The 20,805-nt window shown below is 57.0% G+C and overlaps 1 protein-coding gene across 4 annotated transcripts in view; it reads left to right on the top strand.

The window, feature by feature from the left end:
* The window catches only part of MBP (myelin basic protein), a 117,163-nt gene that overhangs the window by 74,925 nt on the left and 21,433 nt on the right, over nt 1-20,805 (top strand). The window contains exons 4-5 of one of the 4 annotated variants that reach the window (XM_053902853.1): nt 8,820-9,256; nt 15,670-15,747. In XM_053902853.1, coding sequence (XP_053758828.1) covers nt 8,820-9,256; nt 15,670-15,747 — 515 coding nt within the window. Of the gene's footprint in view, nt 1-8,819; nt 9,257-15,669; nt 15,748-20,805 lie in introns of those variants that run through there. The other 3 variants (XM_053902851.1, XM_053902852.1, XM_053902854.1) reach the window with 3 other exon arrangements.

The following is a 20,805-nucleotide window of genomic DNA, read 5'->3' as shown; positions in this document are numbered from 1 at the left end:
CACCCGCCCAAGGTCCCCGCGGGCTCCTCTGCGGAGAGGGGCTGGGCCGCTGGGACGGGGACACACGGGCACTCACAGCGCCCCTGTTCCTTAAAGCGGGTGGTCAGCCACGTTGTGGCAGCTTGAGGTCCTGTCCGTGCCGGCCTGTGGCGTGGCCTCAGAAGGCCGCCCCTCTCAGGAAGGGGATCCCTCCTGCCTTCGTCTCCGGGGTAGGAGTTGGGGGCTTGGTCACAAGCACCGGTTCCCAGGTCGCGGTCCACACCACAGCACCTGTGGGCCTCTGTCTGCCGCCAGTCCCTGGCCTTCCCGCGGGGGCTCTTGGTTTGAGCTTAATCAGAGCCCGGCGGAGCCACAGGCTTGGTGGTCAGTGCGGTCCTCTGCCCCCCCTCCCCCCCGCCACGATGGGCGGGGGCTGGTCCACACGCAGACTGGGCAGGATGCTTCTCCTGGGGCCTCCCACGTCAGGGACACACCTGCGTGCCCCGTGTTAATGTCACTTAGGAAGAGGGCACTTCCGGCTGGAGGTGGAGGAGGGCACATTGCCCCTACCTCCAGAGCCCCGCCCCCCATCTCAGGCCTTAGGCGAGGAAGCAGGGGCTCCCCAGCGACTCCGTTCCCGGGAAGGCTGCCTGGCCCCGCTTGGAGGCGGGTAAGGGTGAGGTGGGGCAGCCAGGCCTGTACCTGTTATTCCCAGCATCTGCTTCCAAGCACCCGCCATGAAACATCGCGTGCCCTTCACACACGCGCGGGTTTTATTTCTGCACTTGGCTGTAGAGGGTCTGAGGAGCTCTACGTCCGCCTCTCGGCTGTCAGGGTGCTCTTAGCTTCATGGGTCCTCGTTAGGGCTCCAAGGAAAGTCCACCATCTAGGCTCCCCCGGTGGGACCGGCTGGTGGTGGGACACCGCAGGGGGTCCCGCACCTCCAGGCCCAGAGTGGCGAGGCAAAGAAAAAAAAAATTTAAACAAGCAACAACAACCAAAACACCACCCTTACGGAAAAGCAACCTGGAGATTTTGTTCCGGTAATGACTGATTTCATACTTTGAGTGAAAATGCGACTGTAGCCCAGCCTCAGGTCTAAGCAAAGGGAACGGTGTCTGCCTCCTGGTTCTTTCCTGGAATCTGCGCTTGGGGGAATTGGAGCCCCAGGAGCTGGCGTTCTGAGCGGTTATCGATGGGCTGGCTGGGAGAGGATGGGCGCGGGAGGCCAGAGGGGCCGGACGGGCAGGGCTCAGTCTGCGGGCGGACAGGCGTGCTCCCGGAGGCCGTGGGCTCATCTGCAAAGCTGCCTTCCCTAAAAGTCCCGAACAGAGAGATCCACACCGCCTGCCACCAACAGAAGTGAACAGAGGATCAGAATTTAACAAGACCCGTGGAAGAGAGTTAATGGTGTCGCTTCAGTTCAAGCCCTGTATTTCCGGACGGTTTTCCCCGTACAAGGCAGGGCCACCCTCTATTGGTTGGGGCTCTTCTGCAAAGGCGCGAAGTATTAGGTAGCTTTTCCTGAGCCCCTTACAGCCGTCTCTGCATCTCAAGACCTTTTAGCCTGAGAAGTCCCTTGTGTGACTTCATCTCACCCGCTCTGAAGGACGTGAACTTGGCGTGTGAATTTGGGTGGGCATGCCCTTGCTTGCCTACGGCAACTCGTCCCAGGAAGAGAGGACCCGAAATCAGGTCGGTTGTGGTTCTCTAGATTGCACAGTGGCCTTAATAGTCTCAGGAATCTCTAACGTACCCGATGAGGAAAAGCTCTGGGGAAGAAAGTACAAGTTAAAAAAGCGTGAGTTTAAAAACGAGAAACCAAAGACCCAGTAATTGAAGATTTCCTCCATTGTGTGGATTCCATAATGATGGGCGTTAATCTGTCATGCTGCTGCTTTGAGTTAGGAACGAAGGACTAGCCTGGACAATTACCAGAAACAGGACACATTGGTGCATTTGGATATACGGACCTATGTGGGGATAATACTTCCCAAAGGGACCATAAGCTAGAAAACCAGATTGCAAATCACTTAGGAGAAAACCGTCCAGTGTACCAGGACAAGGGCGCATACAGCGCCTCTGAATTCTGCCATTGTGTATTTAGATGAAAGTCACCAAGTGTCCCCATCGCTGTGCGGATGCACTCTCCGGCCCCGGAAGGTGACTGAGCCCCATCGAGAACCTCCTCCGTGCGGGGTCCCTGCCTTGTCGCGGGTGCTGCAAGGTTGTCCGCGGTGCACAATAAAGGACAGCAGGGTGATGCCGACTGCTGTCTGGGCATCGGGGAACGTGCGTTTTTAGCCGCTTGTCTTTTCTTTATGAATCTCACCATTTCGTTAGTTGTCTGTACTGCAGGCCCCACGGAAGCCGCGGAGGAAGAGATTCCGCGAGGCCTCCTGTAGGGTCTCCGAGACCCCGTCCGGGTCCGGTCTGTGTCCGGGGCCCCCACAAGGAGGGGGTGCGGATAGGACGCTGGGAACCTGTGTTTTTCAGCCAGGAAAAATCCTAGTTCCTTGGGTGAAAACACCCTGTGATGGAGGACAGACTCATCAAATCAGTTCAGCTGTGGCTTTGTGGTTGTTTGCTCACTTATGGGAACTTAAAACACCTCAAACAAGCCTGACCTGTACTCTGTGCTATAGACCTGACCACATCTCCCCCCAGGACAGGTGCTTTTCTTCTTTTTAAGTTTATTTATTTGTTTTGAGAGAGACACAGCGTGAGCAGGGGAGGGGCAGAGAGAGCTCCTCACTGCCAGTGCAGAGCCTGATGTGGGGATCGCACCCACAAACTTTGAGATCGTGACCTGAGCCAAAACCAAGAGTTGGTCACTTAACCAGCTGAGCCACCTGGGTGCCCCAGGACAGGTGCTTTTAAAACCAAGGTAAGAAGATGCACGAAATCAGTTCAGTCTGATCCCGCAAAATGAATGCACAAATTTTATTTTCTGCCCAAACAGTTGATGGATGTCGTGTAGAAAAAATACAGACGGAGGGGTGGCTCACAAAAGCCCCTCTGTGGGGAAAATTGTAGCGGTTGCCCCACGTGGAGGCCATGCAACTTGTGGGGTTTGGGCCGTTTGCAGCGAGCGGGGGGTGGGGAGTTGGATCTGAATTTCAGGTCTGGGGCAGACCCCGGGCTTCCTAATGCTTTCCCAGCCGTGACCTCTCCAGGAGGCTGCTCACCGGGGCTGGGCTCAAGGCCTCCGCCTGGGGTGGAGATAGGAGTGTGCATATGTAAAATAAGCCAACAGCGGTGGTTTGGGTGGGATGAGCGTATAGGGCACGTTTTTAAGTTCAATGTTGGCAAAACCTCTCATCACCTCAGCCCCACAGACTCAGCACGCAGGGGGGTGCACCTTCTCAAGCCAACCCAAAGGGGCGAAAAGCGCCGAGCCCCAGCCCAACGACGGTGGGAAAGGGCCCGACACACAGCGGGCCTAGGATGCTCGGCGTCTCCGAGACTAAGCTCTCCTCCCAGAGACTGTGGTCTGTGAGTGGAGGCAGGGAGCGGAGGGGCGGGAGGGGGGAGGGGACGTGCCATCGCCACACGGTGAGCCGAGGTGTCCTCAGAATGACCGACTGGGCACTTCGCCCGACCTGTTAAAAAAGCAGAATCGGGTGCCATCCCATGCGTCCCGACATGTGGGGTCTGGGGTGTACCTGGACGTCTGTATTTTTTCCCATGCACGTGCACACGCGGGCGGTTCTGATGGAACTTATTCATGAGCTGTGATTCCCACGGGTGTGGTGGAGTAGAACAGACGAGGTATGTTCCACGTTAAATGCAGTGATACTTAAATACAGGACGATATGCACTTCGTCCTCAGTTTTATCCGAGCCCATCCTAGGAACATCGGGCTCTGGTTCGGGGGGAGCAGGGGACGTGCAGGGAGGCACCTCCGCGTACGCCTGCACAGCTCCCGGAGCCCAGGGTGCACTGAGCCCGCGGGGTGCCTCCGGTGGGTCTCCTGTTTGCAGGTGGGGGCGCTGGCGGAGCTGCTCGCTCGGGACGGGCGGCTTTCTGTGAGGTCCCTCTGCCGCCCCTACGCCTGTCCCTCTCCATTCAGCAGCCGTGACCCACACGTGGCTTAGCGGTCAAGTGTGTGCAGTTAAATTCTCCCCGTAGAGGCAAGAGCCCAGCTGCAGGTAAGGCCCGTCGGGGCGTCGGGGCCGGAAGAGACCCTGAGCGAGGCCCGGAGCCGTGGTGTTCCGATCGTATGCCTGGAATTAACACCGCGTCCTCCAGTGAGTCCTACTTAGCTTCCCTACGTGTCTGTTTCCTCATGTGAATAAAAGCGATCCTAGAACTGCCTGCTTGTTAGGGTTGTTGGTAATGCGTACAAGACACCAGGTGCGGTCAGCCAAAGCCTCCCGTCCCGGGCTCTCTGGGGACAGCCGCACGTACGGGAGCAGCCGCCCTGGGTGAAAACTCAGCTCGCCAAACCCTAGCGCGTGCTGCTGAAAGGGGCCTGCAGGTATCTGAGGCAAGAACGTAGCTATATCGTCCCACGTCATCACCACAGACGCCCAGTTCAGCGACCGGCCCGAAGCCATCGTCCGGTCGGAGAGGTTGAGGCTGGTCTGCAGGGTCCTTCTCCTCTGCGCCCTGCAGACCTCGGGCCCTCGCTGGCCCTGACTCCGGATACTGCTGTCCACAGCATGCGGCGATGGCAGTCTCTCTCTTGTCCACGGGCTCGGCCGCGGTCCAGCGGTCCCAGAGCTCGTCAGGTGCGTCCCACTCAGTGAACCATGGACATCCGAGCAATCAGGCCTGGCGCACAAACTTGGATTTGGACTTGATGAAAGAATAGAGCCGGGAGACTGAATTCCTTATGCTGGTACCTCAGAGCCACGCTGACGGGTTACATTTAGACTATTATAAACCCTTTGCGTAGCCGGAAAGAGTCAGGTGATACAACTGAAATTCGTTCCCAAGCCAGAGCTTAGACCCTGCTGCAGGGCCTTTCAGGACCGAAGGGAAATCTTCACTTAAAAATAAGCATATAAGAAAACAGTTTAACAGCAGCGATGCCAATGGCGAAGTTCTAGCAAAGAAGAGGTGGGGATTTGACTTCTTTCCTCTGGGAGGAATGGCCCAGCTCACACCGGCATGGCTGTGATCTTGCTGGGCACCTAGTGCCAACCACGCACCGCATGGGATGCGCAGAGATCAAACAACACGGGGGGCACACGTGTGGGACATGGTGGAGGGCAAACGGAAGAGCAGCGGGCGAGTCTGTCCTTGGTGCACGTGACATTGGGGGGCAAGTAAGGTCATGTACTGTGAAACCTTGTACGGTCCTTCCAGCAGCCCTGGGTACAGTGTGGGATCCCACCAGAGAAGCCCACGGCCTTGGGACCAGCGGTGATGGAGAAGCAAAAACCCCAGCATAAAGTGGCAGAAAAAAAAAAAAAAGAGGAAGAAGAAAAAAGAAGAAGATGGTTGCAGTCAGTCAAATAAGAAGTCACCCAGGGGGGCCGGACTGAGGACACCCCGCCTGGGAAGGAGCCAGACACACAGGGATCAGCGGGACCACTGGGACCTTCAGCTGGAGACTTGCTGTGGTTAGGACGTCTGAGTTTCTTCGAACAATAAACACCGCCTCCCCCAAAATCACCCTCCGGTTGGGTGGGTGTCTCTGTTCCAGAAACCACTGTCGAGTGAGTGACGTCTCTGTTTCTCAGAGATGTTCCAGGAAGCCATTCTGTGATTTTCACAGCATTACTTTCAAAGGTCCAATACGTCTCCCCTCCGAAGCTTTCTGGGGGCCATTCTAGCATTTAGATGAGGTGGGCTTTAAAAAAAAAAAAAAGTTTTATTGCGAATTCGCGTAGAATTTGAACAACAATAGAGCATTGTAAGTGCATGTTCTGGTAGAATCAGGTCCATGGCTCACAAATTGTGCCCTAAATCGCTATGCTCCATGCTTCGAGTCTCAATAAAAAGACTACATTGGGCTGTAATTCGATGAAAGCTGATATTAATTGACAAATTAAAACTGCATTTGTCCCTACCCAAAATGCTGCACATCACAGATTTCAGTGTCCCCGTGCCCCTTGTGTGCTCAGAGAAGCCACTTTCAGGACAGGAACGCCTTCTCTGTGCCCTCACAAACAGCCGTATTCAGGGACACAAGGCCCAACTGTTACACAAATATTAGTATTCAGATGCGCTTGTGTTTTGTTAATGTGTTTAAGTATGTACAATATAGCTTTTGTTTCTCTCCCGCATTTGCATTAATTTATATTAGCCACAGAATATAAGGCACAGCTAGAAAATCAGACTCTATTTCTGTGGCAACCTATAAATTAGCATCCCATCCTGCGAAAATCTACAGCTTTGTGCGGCCCTAGGATTCTGTACGTTGCTTTTTCATGTTGCTACTGTGCCGCGAGCCATTTAGTACATTTAGTACATACGTTGTAAAAATACTTGTGTTGCTCCCTAGCTGAATTTCATCAGGGGTCCCGAAGGACGTGCCATACTCTAAGGGACGTATTTCTGAGGCATCGGGCACAGCTGACCCTGCGTGCTGTCTCCTAGGAGCCTGGATAAGGTCACGGGGATCCCGGGTTCCGGGCTCTGCCTTGTACTTTGTCACTGGCAAACACTGAGCACGGACGTGGGGAGTGAGGTTCTCTACTTTGGAAGTACAGGTCAAGAAACTGTGTGATGAGTATCATTCACGGGACCGTCTCCTGACGGCCAGGATTTTGTTGAAAGAGAGTGGAATCGTTCGCCTTCTGTTTCTGATGTGTTTGTGAAAGTATGTGTCGTGTAGATGCACAAACATCCTCAAACACTCCCTCCATCTCTCCCGTGGGCGGCATCCCCCCCCCCCCACCTGTGCACCTGCAGACCCAGCCCCTTCTTCCTGCCGCCTGCGCACTGGGTGCCCTCCCCTCCGCTTCGGCACCCCCGCCCGGGCCCACCCATCCCATCCCTCGAGGGGCCTCCCTGAAGCCCCTGCTCCCGCCCTGTGGTCTCCGTATCAGCAGCTGACACGAAACTGTACGTTATGTTGGTGTCCCGTGGCCGAAGGGCAAACCGCCCCACGCTGGGTGGTTTCAAACAACGGGAATTTCCACGCTCACATTCTGGAGGCTGGAGATCCGAACTCAGCGTGTCCGCGGGGCTGTGCCGTGGCTGCCGGCTTAGGGGAGGGTGGGCGCCAGGTCTCTGACCAGCCGGTGCTCCCGCATCACTCCGGTCCCCGCTCCCATCTTCACGTGGCCTCTTCTTCCCGGTGTGGCCGTGTCTGGATCCAGAGCCCCCTCTTTCTGCAAGGACAACAGCCGTTGGTCAAGCCCACCCTCCTCCCGTAGGGCCTCATCTTACGTTGGTGTCTACGAACGACCCTGTTCTGAAAAAGCTCGCGTTCACAGCTACTGGGGTTTAGGGTGGGGACCTGCCATTTTGGGGGGGCCCTTCAATTCATGGCACTCATTTTCATCAGTGTTCCTGAGACAAGGACCGGATGTTCATCACTGCAAACCAGGCGCCTGGCACAGTGCACCCCGCTTACTAGGTCCTCAGCAAATAATGGCTGGGTGGCTGGGTGGCTGGGTGGGTAGATGGCCGGGGTGGCTGGGCGGGTGGCTGGGGAGCTGGTGGTGGGCGGGAGGGAGGGTGAGTGCCTGGATGGGTGGCGGGGAGCTGGGTGGGGAGCCGGGTGGATGGTCCGTGGGCGGATTGGCAGGTGGGTAGAGAGGCAGGTGGCCAAACAGACGATGGATGCTGCCGTTGGGTAAATGACAGTGAGCAGATTAGTGGGTGGTTGAAGGAAGGAGGGTATTATAAGGAAGCGTGAGGAAACCCACATTTTCTTTTTTTGTGTGTTTACTTTTTTTTTTAAATTTTTCAACGTTTTTTATTTATTTTTGGTACAGAGAGAGACAGAGCATGAACGGGGGAGGGGCAGAGAGAGAGGGAGACACAGAATCGGAAACAGGCTCCAGGCTCCGAGCCATCAGCCTAGAGCCTGACGCGGGGCTCGAACTCACGGACCGCGAGATCGTGACCTGGCTGAAGTCGGACGCTTAACCGACTGCGCCACCCAGGCGCCCCAACATTTTCTATAGATAAGTAGCAAAAGGTGGAGTGGGCTGGAGTGGACGTGCACTTAAACCTAACCTACAACTTGAGAGGAAAGTGGATGCGTGGCCATTCTGGGAGGAAACGCTGCGTTCGTGTGTGCGCACAAAGCTATGAGATGGTGGGATCCCACTTGAAGTCCGCCGTTCCCGCTTCGAACTTTACAGTCGTGGCCACTTAGAGAAGAGAGGCCAAATGAAAATGTCCTGAATAAGCAGTTCTCTAGTGCAACAGGCCTCTTGTGGAATCTCAAACTGAAGAATTCTAAATGCCCCATTTCTTTAAGGCATGAATTGCGAAAAGATGTGGGAAGTTCCATGTTTATCAAGAATGCTAAAAATACCTTTGGTCAAATAAATGCTCCCGGACACGTTTAGCTTATGCACCAGTGGAATTTTCGAGATTGAACGTCCCACTAAGGTGCCTGCGGTGCTGGCCTCTCCAGACGCGGCAGGGCGGCGCCCAAGGGGGATTGGCCACGTCGGCAGGAAGCGGGGGTGCTCTTTATGTGGGGTGCCAAATCTCGAGCCAGCGAGGCAAGTCCCGGGGCCCGAGAGCGGCAGGTAGGGTGCTCGCTCGGTCCAGGTTGGGTCCTGCCCGAGCGACGTGGGGTTGCCGTGCAGCTCGATGGCCCCTCGCGCGTCCCGTGGATTCGGTAGGACACTAGCCCTGGAAGAAAGCGTCATTGTCCCCCGCTCCGCTTTGCACGGCCCGTATTCATATCTCACTGTTGTTTGCAGGGGAGGCAGATGTGGAGCAGAACAATGGGGCCCCCTCTCAGGACACGGCGGTGACAGACTCCAAGCGCACAGCGGACCCAAAGAATGCCTGGCAGGACGCCAACCCAGCTGACCCAGGGGGCCGCCCCCACTTGATCCGCCTCTTTTCCCGAGATGCCCCCGGGAGGGAGGACAACACCTTCAAAGACCGGCCCTCGGAGTCAGACGAGCTCCAGACCATCCAAGAGGACAGCACAGCCACTCCCGAGGGCCTCGATGTGATGGCGTCACAGAAAAGACCCTCCCAGCGGCACGGCTCCAAGTACCTGGCATCCGCCAGTGCCATGGATCACGCCAGGCACGGCTTCCTCCCGAGGCACAGAGACACGGGCATCCTTGACTCCCTCGGGCGCTTCTTTGGCGGTGACAGGGGTGTGCCCAAGCGGGGCTCAGGCAAGGTGAGCTCTGAGGAGTAACAGGGGTGCACAGAACGTGTGTCCGCTGTAGTTGACAAGGAGAAGGAAGGAAAGTGTGCAGGTGAGCTAAGCCGTAGGGGAGATGCTGGTGCGGCCCCTCCGCTTTCCACCTGCCGTCCTTGCTGGACGTGCCCCCCGGCCGCGGGAGGGGCCGGGGGGCCGCCTGCCGTGTTGGCACACAACTCAGCCTCTTTTCCCTCCTCCCAAGGGATGCCATCGGGATGTGGCCCAGGGCTGCAAGAACGTTCCGAATCGGGCATCTCTAGGGTGGCCTGGTGTGGGCACTGCAGGAAGGGCACCGCGTTCTCGGCTCTTTGGTGGCTCATGCTTGGGGGCTTCGTGGCTGCTTTGCCTCCCGCGCCCCCGCTTTCAGGTTCGGCATTGGGTCGTGCTTGTTTTTCTTGGAGTCTGCACTGCTAGCTTCGCGTTGTCTTGCAACAATAATGCGATTGAGGACTTTCGCACAAAGCCGAGATTTAAATTCGCCTTGAGCAGATTTTGTCTTTTGTCTGAGTTATTTTGGGGGCAAGGGGTGGGGGGGGGGGCGGGAGGGTTGAGTGTGCCTATGAATCACAACTGTATTATTCTGTTATTCCATTAGCCTGAATCTAGAGTCTGTGAAGTTTCATTATTTAAATATTCTGTAGATGAGAATTGTATCACGAGACAAAAGGCCCCCATTATACTCCCGTGTCCAGCGGTGGCTTCTGGACTGGATTGTCACTGGGTCATCCGTGCTCATGTTTCATCCAAGAGCCACATCCCAAGTGGCTTTCCCATAGCAGACACATAGCACGTCACATGCCTTTTTGGGGTGGCGCATAGCTGAGCATTTCGGAAGGAGAGGGTGTTTTCAAAGAAGCCTGGGTTTACTGGCCGGGCGCACAGAACTCACACGCCGTAGGTCTTGCTCTGGCTGTGTATTGTTCTTATTCTGAACTCGGTCTTGGGAACGTCAAGAGGCTTTTGGGTAAAGTGTGGAGCCGGGACCCCGACCTGCGGTTTCTAAAGGAGCTTCTAAAAGTTGCTCTCATCTCTAACGACAATTCTTAAAACGACTGATGTTCGTGAATTGGTCGCGCGCGAACCACGCGGTCAGTTTCGCTGCACACGCGGGGCCCCAGGCGCTGCTAATGTCTCTGGTACCTGCCCCGAGGCGAGGCCGCTCATGTGGCTCTTGTCACGCCTTCTTGGGACTAACACTTGGTACATCCTGCGTGCTGACGGAGTTCTTCTTCTGCTCGGTTCTTTGAGTGTCTGTGTTTGGAGATGTGCGCTCTTACTCTGGGGCAGTCTCGCGTCACCCTAAAGTGTCGGTCCCCTGATCTGTTTCGAATGCTGGTTTCTGTCCGAGGTGCTTTCTCGAGCACGGCTGTCTGACCACACCAGGTTCTGGCTGCCCAATGAAGCCTTGCTATGATGCTAAGCACGCCGTATGCATGCAGCCACTCTGGAACCATAAGCTTCTCTGCTGAACTCAAGGAACAGGAAAAAATGTATTTGAAGTGTGCAGAAAAGATTAAATGGCTATATAGCATATATTATAAAACAAACTTCATTTCAGTGCTTGTGGCTTCAATGAAAATAAAATTGTGAATGCATTTATATCAACCATTGTGACTCTATTTCCGAATGATGTATATGTGTGTGTGTGTGTGTGTGTGTGTGTGTGTGTGTGTGCACGCATACACGTTTTTCTTCCTTTATGTAGGATCACAACCTTTATTGCTTTAAGGCTCTCCTCCTCTTTAATACTTTCAAAGAAAAGATTCAGCTCAGAAGTAGGCCTCAGCTTTGCAAAATAGGGTTGCTAGATTATCAAGGACCCAGAGAAATGACAATATTTCCACAGGATTTTAAAAACAAAAAACAATGTTTAAATAATTGTGTTAGAGTTTCTGAAGTGTCAGCCCTGTTCACTGCTGAATGTTGAATAAAGAAGGTTTAAAAATGAACAGCCTTGCCTTTTGATGCCAGAGAAAAAGTTGGGAGTTTGGGTGTGTATACTCACACGAGTGCTTACCAGGCACACCGGCAGGAAAGCAGTGTGTTTTCAACACCCCTGTTTTATTGCAGCCTCTGTTTGCTTTTAAACACTGCAGATGTACACTTAATCACTCTCCACCCAGGCACACCCCCACAATGGCCCTAGGATTCTGGGGTCCTTACTGGCCTGGGCTGCCGAGGGGTTCTTTTTGGGTTTTGTTTTTATTCTTGCTTTGCTCTGTGTATAAATCAGGAGAGCCCTCATTTTATTGAAAGGTCTTTGGGTTGAAGCTTGAGAAAAGAAGAGAATCCAAAGGCCCGATTATCATCCATAAAAGCCCATTTCAGGTTTCCACCGTCTGTCGCTGACGGGGTCGTTGGGTGAGGTACGGGGAATGCTAAGGGCCCCCCAGGCCTGAGTGGCAGCCTGCCCCCACCGTGTGGGTTTGGGGGGAAGCAGTTACTCAATTACTCTGTCCGGAGTAGGTTTTTCATGGGACAGTCATGCAAGACTGAATGCACGGCCCCTGGGAAGGAGGCTGTTGGCCTCTGGCCCTTCCGGTGCCCCTCCCCCCGCTGAGGCCACGTGGGACTCCTGCCCCCCCCCAATCCTCGGAATGCACCGACAACACCCACCCTCGGATGGCCGGGGTGTTGACATTCAGGGAAAGTGCATTATAAATTCCTTGAGGAGGCATATTCTTTTGAGAGCCACAAATGAAAAGTGTATTCATGGGGAACACGTTCCTTTGTTGCAGGAGGAAAGAAGGACCGTGTTGTTGCCTTTAAAGGACAGGTTTTCCAACGCCCTGGGACGTGGGGTCCCGGGAGGAATGGACAGGCGTTTAGGACAAAGTTTAAGATGCATGTGTTCTTTGTGAGAAGGGCGGCTCTCAGAGCTGTCCCTCCCCACCCGCTGCCGTCCCCACCCCGTCAGACCTCACGTGCCCACACGGGGGCTGCGGCCACTCGGGCCCTGACCGTTAGCTTTGGAAACTGTCCTTGTTCCTTTTTATCTCGAAGAGGTGAGGTCTGATGAAAATCTAAGCTGGACACGGTGACGTAACACCTGGACGGTTCCCAAGTAAGAATGCAGCCAGAATATGCCCATCGCGGATTTCTCCATACCGCTGTATTTTAAGAGTTTTTGAAAGTCGGTCCTGCACTGATGATCTTGCTGTCATCTTGACATTCACTGTCAAGGCTCCGTTTATAACCTGCTCTCCGTTGTTCAGCACTGAGGATGATGTGTATGCCTCTAGTTTTGGTTGTACGGGATGAAGACCGTTTGTCATTTACTGCTATGGCGTGTCATCGGTCTTGTAGATTAATCACCGCGTCCTGTTTGCTGCCTTTAAATTCATTTAACACATTTTAGTTCTGCCGTAGCTCAATTCCTCATTGTTCGCGTAATATCCCAGTTGTGTAGATACGTTCTGTACTCTCGTGGGGAGTGTGGCGTTCAGAGGCGGCGGGAGGGACGTGGTAGGACATGTGTGTTGGGTCCTCCGGGCCGCGCGGCACCTGCCCCCGAGTCCACGGCCACTGGTGTCAGCGGGCGGGACCTGAGTTAGGACGGTGGGGGCCTTGCCGCGTCCTCTGTACGAGCCACACGTCTGTACGCTATGCTGATGGGTTCGATGCTGACTGCCTTCTGGTGATTGTATGCCAGTTTGATTTTGCGATGAACTTTTGTTTTATAGACATTTCTTCCTTTTTATGCATTCATTAAACATTTTGACAGACCAACGGTGGTGTACTAATTGCTCGTGAATTTCCTAAGCTGCCTCCTTCCTGTTCCCTCCCTCCCTCACTACATGCATCACTGGTGTGGTTGTGGTCCCCTGATGGGACAGCCAACAGGTGAGTGTGCGAGCACCTGCCACCTGTGCACAGCCAGGTCTCTTTCTCGCTCGTGTGCTTTTGCACAGACATTCGTTTACTCTTTTCTCTCCACGGACAGATAGCTAAGCGTCCCGGTCTTTCTGCCGTGACTGCTCTCGTTCTGCTCGACGTGTGCAGCGCGTGTCTGGGAGTGCCGTCCCACGTGGGTGGGCAGACGTGGGCACTGAGCAGACCCCTGTCCCCTTTGTGTGTGTGGGACACAGTCCCCAGGGCAGCATTTCCTGAGCGACTGTGTGCCCCGCTGAGGGTACGTCCGAGGGGGTCCCAGGAACCCGGGCAGTCTGGCGTTGGGGGGCGTCAGCGAGTGTGAAGGTCATACATAAGGTGGGTTGTGGATGAACTAGGCACAAAAGCAAGAATGCGATTAATTTGGACGCACTGACCCCTCCAACGACCTCTGCCAGGAGATGCTCACCTCCTTCGATGTTCATTTACATACAGGGCATCTATTGATTTTCCTTTTGGTAAAACATCAGCCATTTGGTGGCAGGAATTTCTGACCGGCTGATGGAGATCTTGACTTGACATCTCAGGGAGGTACCCCACTCTCCGGAGCTCCCGGGAGCGTCTAGGGCGTTTAACCACTGGAGAATCTCTGGTCAAACTCTGGCTCACATAGTAAGCGTTTCTCCACACGTCTACACCACACCATTAGGTGCTCTGGAGCCTTCCTCTGCTTCCTAAGAAAGTCTGACGGGCAGGGAGAGTCACAGGAACGAGGGCTCCTCTCGGGGGCCCTTCTTGCCGTCGTCGCAGGCCCGTGGGCTGCGCCCCTGCCCGCACCTGTGCAGAAGAAGCAGGCCGAGCACCGCCTGCAGAGGGGGGAGGAAGCCTCGTTCCCCTCCTGCAGGTGCGGGGTAGGGGGGGTGTGTCTCCCGCAAGCCAGGCAGGTCCCGCCCCCCAGCCTCCCCGCCCCGAGCTGCATGGCCAGCAGCCCACGGAGGCAGCTGACACAGACCCCCCAGCCACCTGACACGGCTCGAGGAGCTGAGCCCGTCCTTAAGAAGGGACATTGTCCTAAACGGGGGAAACAAACTGGAGAATTCTTCTTTGCCTTTTGGCCAAGGGTGTAACAGACTTGCCTTTCTGCCACCCTCTGAGGCACGTCACGCCCTGTGGGGACAACCCGGCCTCATCAAGGCAGAAGCCACCCCAGGCGTACCCTCCCAGACGTACTTGAACCCAAATATTCAGTCGCCTTCCTCTTAAGTGCTCAGGACCCTGAACTAAACTCACCAGGGCTTCTTGCCGGAACAGAAAGATCCCCTCTCGCCGGGGAGGATCAGTTGTGGGACGTAGAGCTGAGCCCAGACTCGCCCCAGAGTTGCCTCTGGAAACCCCGTGTGCTCACTTTGCAATAATACTTCTAGAACGTCCTAACCTTCTTGTGTGTCATAACCACTGTTCATTTCCACACATAACCAGCTGGTAACCTGTTTTTAAAACATTCATTTAATCTGTGGCCAACCTGAGACATCTCTTGAAACCTATTACGTTGATTTTGTCTCTTGACCACTGTAAGGCTCCTTCCCTCCCTCCCTCCCTCCCTCTCTGTCCCTCTCTCTGAGGCCTCTGTCAGTCTCTCTGTCTCTGTCTCTACCAGCTTCTCTGTCTCTCTGTCTCTGTCTCTCTCTGTCTGTCTACCAGCCTCTCTCTGTGTGTCTCCCTCTCTCACCCACGCACATACCATTCTGCGACGCGCAGACAAGAGGACCTCTCTGCAGGCCATTTACCTGGGTCCTGTAATACTGTCAACCACACCGCTCAAAATCGCATGACACGCAGGTACTGCCCTGGAGCAAAAAGAGCAGGGAGAACGCGACACTAGAGGCAAACGCTCCTGAGGAAGATTTACAGCGATGGCGCTCAGAGTCCAGGGTAACGCGCAGCTCACGTCCAGGAACGTTACGTTAATATTAAGCTCCTCGGTCTCGGCGGCAGCAGGAGACGTGTCAGAGAGCGTGACCCCGCACCGTCGCCCGGCCTGACTTCGGCCACCGCGTTCCTCAAGGAACTACTTCCCGGCGCCCTGTGTCCCCCGCGGGGCGGGCGTGGTCTCGACCGTACGTCCCGCACGGAAGCGGCCACAGCTGCTCTACGGGGAAGAAGCCTCTACGGGCACCCGCCCCACGCAGCCCGGGAAAGCCCGTTAGCGCATCACACGGCCTGGAACGCGCTGCCTCCGCGCGAAACCTTACGGGGCTGGGCCCGCCGCGACCAGCGCTAAGGAACCTTGCTCACGTGACTGGGCCGGAGCCCCAGCCTCGCCCCTGAATCTCTCCTCTCGCTCCTTTCTCTCCCTGCCGTCTCCTCCCGCCCCGCGCCCTTGGCGGCCAGCACCCATCATCCTCACACCGTCTCCCTCTGACCTCCATCCCCCGCTAACCCTCCTCGCCGCGCGGGGGCTTGCCGAGCCCGGTCAGGAGGGGACGTTTGCTGGAGGACTTGGGGGCTTTGCCGCTGGTGCCTCGTGGACTCAACGGCCACTCTGTGTCCCCCGGCAGGTGCCCTGGCTCAAGCAGAGAAGGAGCCCTGTGCCCTCTCATGCCCGCAGCCAGCCCGGGCTGTGCAACATGTACCAGGTAAGACGCGCCGACCCTGCCAGGCCCTCCCCGTCCTCGGTCAGCACGGGCCACGTCCGGGCCGCAGCAGGTCGTGAATGCGTGGGGAAGTCGCTTTTGCCAAAGCGAGTGGGGCAGCCCCTGAGGGGAAGCAGGCAAAGGAAAGGCGTGGTGGCAGAAAACCCTTCCAGGGGCCTTTGAATCCGCAAGAGGGGTCCCGCGCACATGCCCGGGGCAGGGCCGGCCGCGGGGCCGGGGCAGCGGACAAGCCCACAAGGCCACGGGGGCCTCGGCGCGCCAGGGTCGACCCGCCCTTGGAAACCAGTGCCTAACACGCGTGGAGCCCTCGCTAGTTGGGTTGTCACGTGACGCGTGCCCTTGGGAAGTCGGGTGGCGGGTCGCTGTCCCCGCCCGGGCTCGGCTGAGCCTGCGCTGGGACGAAGGACAAGCCACTGCCTGTCCTCTACTGCTTGCGGCGTCTAGAGCCCCCGGGCCCGTCTGGCTGGCAGGGGGGCAACGGGAAAGAGGAGGCCCTAAGTCGGGCGGGAGTAACACTTCTCCTTGCTCGTGGGGGCGGCCCACACACAAGCTGGCGGCCACAGGCCTCCAGCGGGCGCCGGACCCGGATGTCTGAGTTTTTCACCTGGGAGAATGCAGAAGGTGGAGAAGCGAGGCCCGGAGACGATGGACAGGACGGTGAGCCCGCTGTCCCCACGTGCGTGTGGAGAGTCCCCACCCGCGAGCGACCACGCGGCGGCCGGCATCTCAGCTCCTGCTCCACTCGCTTTGGAAAGGCCTCTCTCAGCGGCGCCTCGGTCAAAGCAAACACCCTACCCGGGAGGTGTGTGGTCCCAGACACCCGGCAAAGCCACCGGAGTGCCAAAGCCACAGCAGTGTGTGTGACGGGACAGCAGTGAGCCCCACAGCGGAGTTAGAAGCCCCAGGCGGGGCTGGCTTGCTCCCTTCACCCTGCCGCCACCCGGCACCTCCCTGCCTCATTCTCTCCTCCGCTGAGGAGACAGTTGCCACCGGAAGCAGACGGATCCACGGAGAGGCCGAGACTTCGCCGGAACCGGCCAGATACAAAGTCGAGGAACACAGGGCTGTGCTCCTGAGGTCGTGTCAAGACACTTTCAACGGAATGTTGATTTTCCTCTTTTAAAGAACTGCTTGGCAGAGAAAAAACAACACCCCTCTCCTCCACGTCCTCACCCCAGACTGACTTCTGTGCATCCGTCAAAAAAACCTGACCTGAAAGAAATAAACATTCTGCCCAACAGCACCTTTGCGGCACCACGCGGACACGTCGTAAGGCACACGGGACGCACTGCAGGCTCCTGGCAATGGGTCCTCCTCTGCCTTTATCCTTTGTTCGGTCACGGAGACCCCGTTCCGGTCCAAGTAGGATTGGGATTGGCTTTGGAGGACGTACACGAGAAGGCTGTTAAAACACGGAAAGTACCGGCCGACTGTGTACGTTTTCACACGCCTGTTAAGTGACGGGAATTCCAAGACAGAGCCTGAGCCAAAACCAAGGGCAAATTCGCCACACGGACCCAGCCCGTGGGCTCGACAAAGTCCTTGCTGACCCCGAAGGCCCCTCACGGGCTGAGTTCCAAGGGCCGTTGCGTCCGTGATCCACGCGGTGGGTGCTCAGGACGCGAAATGCTTTTCAGGAGGTGCTTCAGGTGCACACGGAAGGTGGGGCGGCCTGGTCTGAGGACCTCGGAACCCGCCCCCCGGAACCCCCTTTCTGCAGAGAGGGCCTCAGCAGGCGGCAGGGCCGTGCTCTTCTCCAGCTGGGGTCTTCTCTCTGAGCAAGAACTTCCCATTACTTGGAATGTCTGCCCCCAGCAGCTTGGGATCCCTTACTCTTTCAAGAAGGTGGGTGTGTTTACTGGAGGTCTGACGGCACCCGCCGTGGGGAAGGATCACAAGGGCGGCACTAAACGGTTTCAAAATGCACTTGTCTGAGCATCTGTGACCAAGAGCACTTGAAACAGGCTTGCGGAGGGAAGGAAGGCCGCTGGATGAAACCACAATATGAACAGCTGACTCTCAGCTCTCAGAACCAAGAGTGCCTTCCCGCCCCTGTGGTTTGGAAACTCCAACGGGGTCGATGAGCACTGCCTTCCTACCTTCCAGAATGCTCTTCCTTCTCTCTCTCTGTCGTGGTCGATCTCTCTGCCTCTCTGCAAATACACCAAGAAAGATAGGAAAGCCTAGGAAAACTGCCATGAAATCAGAGGTAACCCATCCAAGGGCAGATCGGTCCCAGCGCTGCCCCCGGCCTTCGAGAGCCAACTCCCCACCAGGAGTTCTTGGATTCCAGGAGACTCGACATCTGTTCTAGGAATACAGAGCTCCACTTTTCCAGGGAGGAGCATGACCACGGCAGGCGAGGAGGGGGGGGCTACAAGCTGACGAGGAGGGCATCGTATTCAGGGACCCAAAAGCAGGTCAGAAAGGCAAGAATTCCAAGAGAGGAGCAGGGAGCACACCGGTGGAGGAGAACAGCAAATCCTGTTCTCCTGGGGGTCCCGCTCTGCACAGCCGGCCACACAGGGTCCTGCACAGGGTCCCCGTCTTGGCATCACTGCGTGAAGCAAGGGCCTGTGGACGAAAGAGGGGCGGGAGACGCCCAGAGCCGGAGGGTGCTGTGGGTGTGCCGAGCCTTACGCGGGACACCTGGTCCCGCAGCCAGTGCCCCGCGTGTGGCCGCCACGTGGGCCCCGGGGACGAGCGAGGGGCGGCAAGGGGACGGCCCACACTCCTGCTTGCTCTCCAGCTCCCATTCCCTCGGGCCTCGCCGGGGCCGGAGAGGGTGAGGGGTGGCCACCACGCGCAACAGGTTTAAGGGACCAAAGACTTCACACTGTGGAAAAGAGCCGAGCACGAATCAGACACACGGGCAGTGGCTCTGATTTGACCACCGTGCTCCCGTCCTCACCTTAAAGCATCAACAACAGCGAAAGCAGCCACGAGTGCTGCCCACACCGTGCGGATCCCTTGCTAACGGAGCGAAATAGTAGGGGCGGACGTGCTGCCCCAGCCCGGGAGCCCTGCCCCTCGGCCGCGCGAGGCCTGAGCTGCCCGGGAGGGACGCGCGGTGGCCCCGGCAGCCGCAGGCCCCCCTCTGCCGCTCACCGGCTCTGGCCTCGGGCTCACCGGTTTCTGCCCTCAGACCCCAGTTTCTCGACCAGAAAATAAGAGTGTCAGATGACAGATCGCGCATGTTCCTTTGAGGACGACGGTGTGGCGGTGTTCGGGGACGCCTGTAGCCGCACGTGGTGACTCCAGTCTTGCTGAGGCGGCAGCCATCAGGGCATGACTTCCTGTGCGCTAGGCTTGTTAGGAACAGAACCCTCGTCACGCACACGGGGAGGCCTCCAGAGATTCCCTCGTGCTCCTCCTTGGCGTTTCCTGAGTCCGATTTCTTCATCGTCGCCGGACAGACGGCTCGGACAGAGTCGAATGATTTCGACGGCTGCACCTTGGGCGGGCGCTGGAGGTCTAACCGTGGAGACCGGGAGCCCACCAAGCCCCTGGAGCGGGGGGGGCACGCAGGCCACCTGGATGTCCTCGCCCCAGAGGGGGCCGGCGGTCCGTTCTGCCCACCGAAGCCGCCTTGGGGACCCACGGCCCTAACTTGCCGGAAAGCGTCTTGCAACTTGCCTTTTCCTTCCGAAGAAGACTGTCCAGACCCCGCAGCTCCGAACATGCTTGTGCACAACCTGCGCACGAAGACAACTGGGTTCCAAGCCCAGGAAAGACATCCAGGGAAATTGTTTTGGCTTCTGTCCCCCGGGAAGCTAGCCTGATGCTCCTGCCAGGAAGACTCTACCGTGCACGCTGGACACACTGAGGTCATTAAGCATGTGTGTCTGCAAGGGGCAGAAGTCAGAGCGGTGCGGGCCGACCTCCGACCCTGCCTCCCACCGCTTTGGAGGAGCCAGCAGGGAAGCGTCAGAGACCGGTGCTGAGCCAGACTCCGGCTCTGGTCAGCGCCTGCTGCCCCAGCTGTGCGGCACGGAGCTTTCCTGCGGGGAAGACCACTGGTTCCTTCCTCTACGAGCCGTCACCGGTTTCCTGCAGCAAGTGGGCGGGGGGGGGGCGGGGGCTGCCTGTGACAAGGTGGAGACGACACGCTGGTCCTCGCAGACGCGCTCCCACTCGGACTCCTCACTAAAACGCCCGTGAGGCGCTGGGTGCACCAGCTCGCTGATGGGAGACAGAGCCCAGGAGGGCGGCAAACTCTCCACCATTTCTCCCCAACTTGGGAACCGCTTCCCGCCCTGACAGGCACCCCTGGTCCACCTCCGTCGCTCTCCCCTCCAAGGCACCCACTTCCCAGGATGAGGGGGTTGAGCACCGGGCACCGCGGGCCGCGACACTAGGCTGGCCGCGTCTCTCCACCCAGGGTGACGGCCTCAGGCTCGCATTTCAGTTCATTTCCCGGAGATCCTGGTTCTGGCCTCGGTCCCGCACCACCGGCCAAGGGAGGGAGAACCGTCCCCGCAGGGGAGGCGGGCGGGGGGTAGTTTCCCACAGCTTCATTCTCTGCTGACCTTGGAGCTGGTCCCTCCAATCAGGGGACAAAGCAACAGTCCCTCCCGAATGCCAGGAACAGCACAAACCCCCACACCACTCTACTGCCAGCAGCCCGCACCGGCCGGCGCTCTGACTTGCCAGTGTCCACAGAGAAGGCCGCTTCAGGACAATCGCCAGGTAACCTAGAATTTCCATCTGGATCAAAGGTCTGCCTGTAAAGTCCTCCAGAAATAGAGAAAAGACATCCGCTGCCACTGCACAGCTCTCTCTCTCTCGCCAAAGGAAGAAGCCGCATCTTTAATTAAACTCACTCGAGTCGGCAATCCAGGAGCAAACATATTCTTAAACTTGCACAGGGCACCTTGCACATATCATCCGAACGGAAAAGAAGTCTCTCCAGTTTACAAAATCTAAAATGCCTTGACTTTGCCAACAACGGAAACGGAAACAAAAACTAACCCTGTCTCCCGAGGCACGGCAGAAGTCTGGACAAAATGGCATCATTGCTTCCTCTGGAAAACGTACGTG

The sequence above is a fragment of the Panthera pardus genome, unplaced genomic scaffold (genome assembly GCF_024362965.1).
Source record: "Panthera pardus isolate Hobbes unplaced genomic scaffold, ASM2436296v1 HiC_scaffold_15, whole genome shotgun sequence".
Classification (NCBI taxonomy): domain Eukaryota; kingdom Metazoa; phylum Chordata; class Mammalia; order Carnivora; family Felidae; genus Panthera; species Panthera pardus.
The sequence above is the reverse complement of the archived record's forward strand: the minus strand, read 5'-3'. Positions and strand labels throughout refer to the sequence as shown.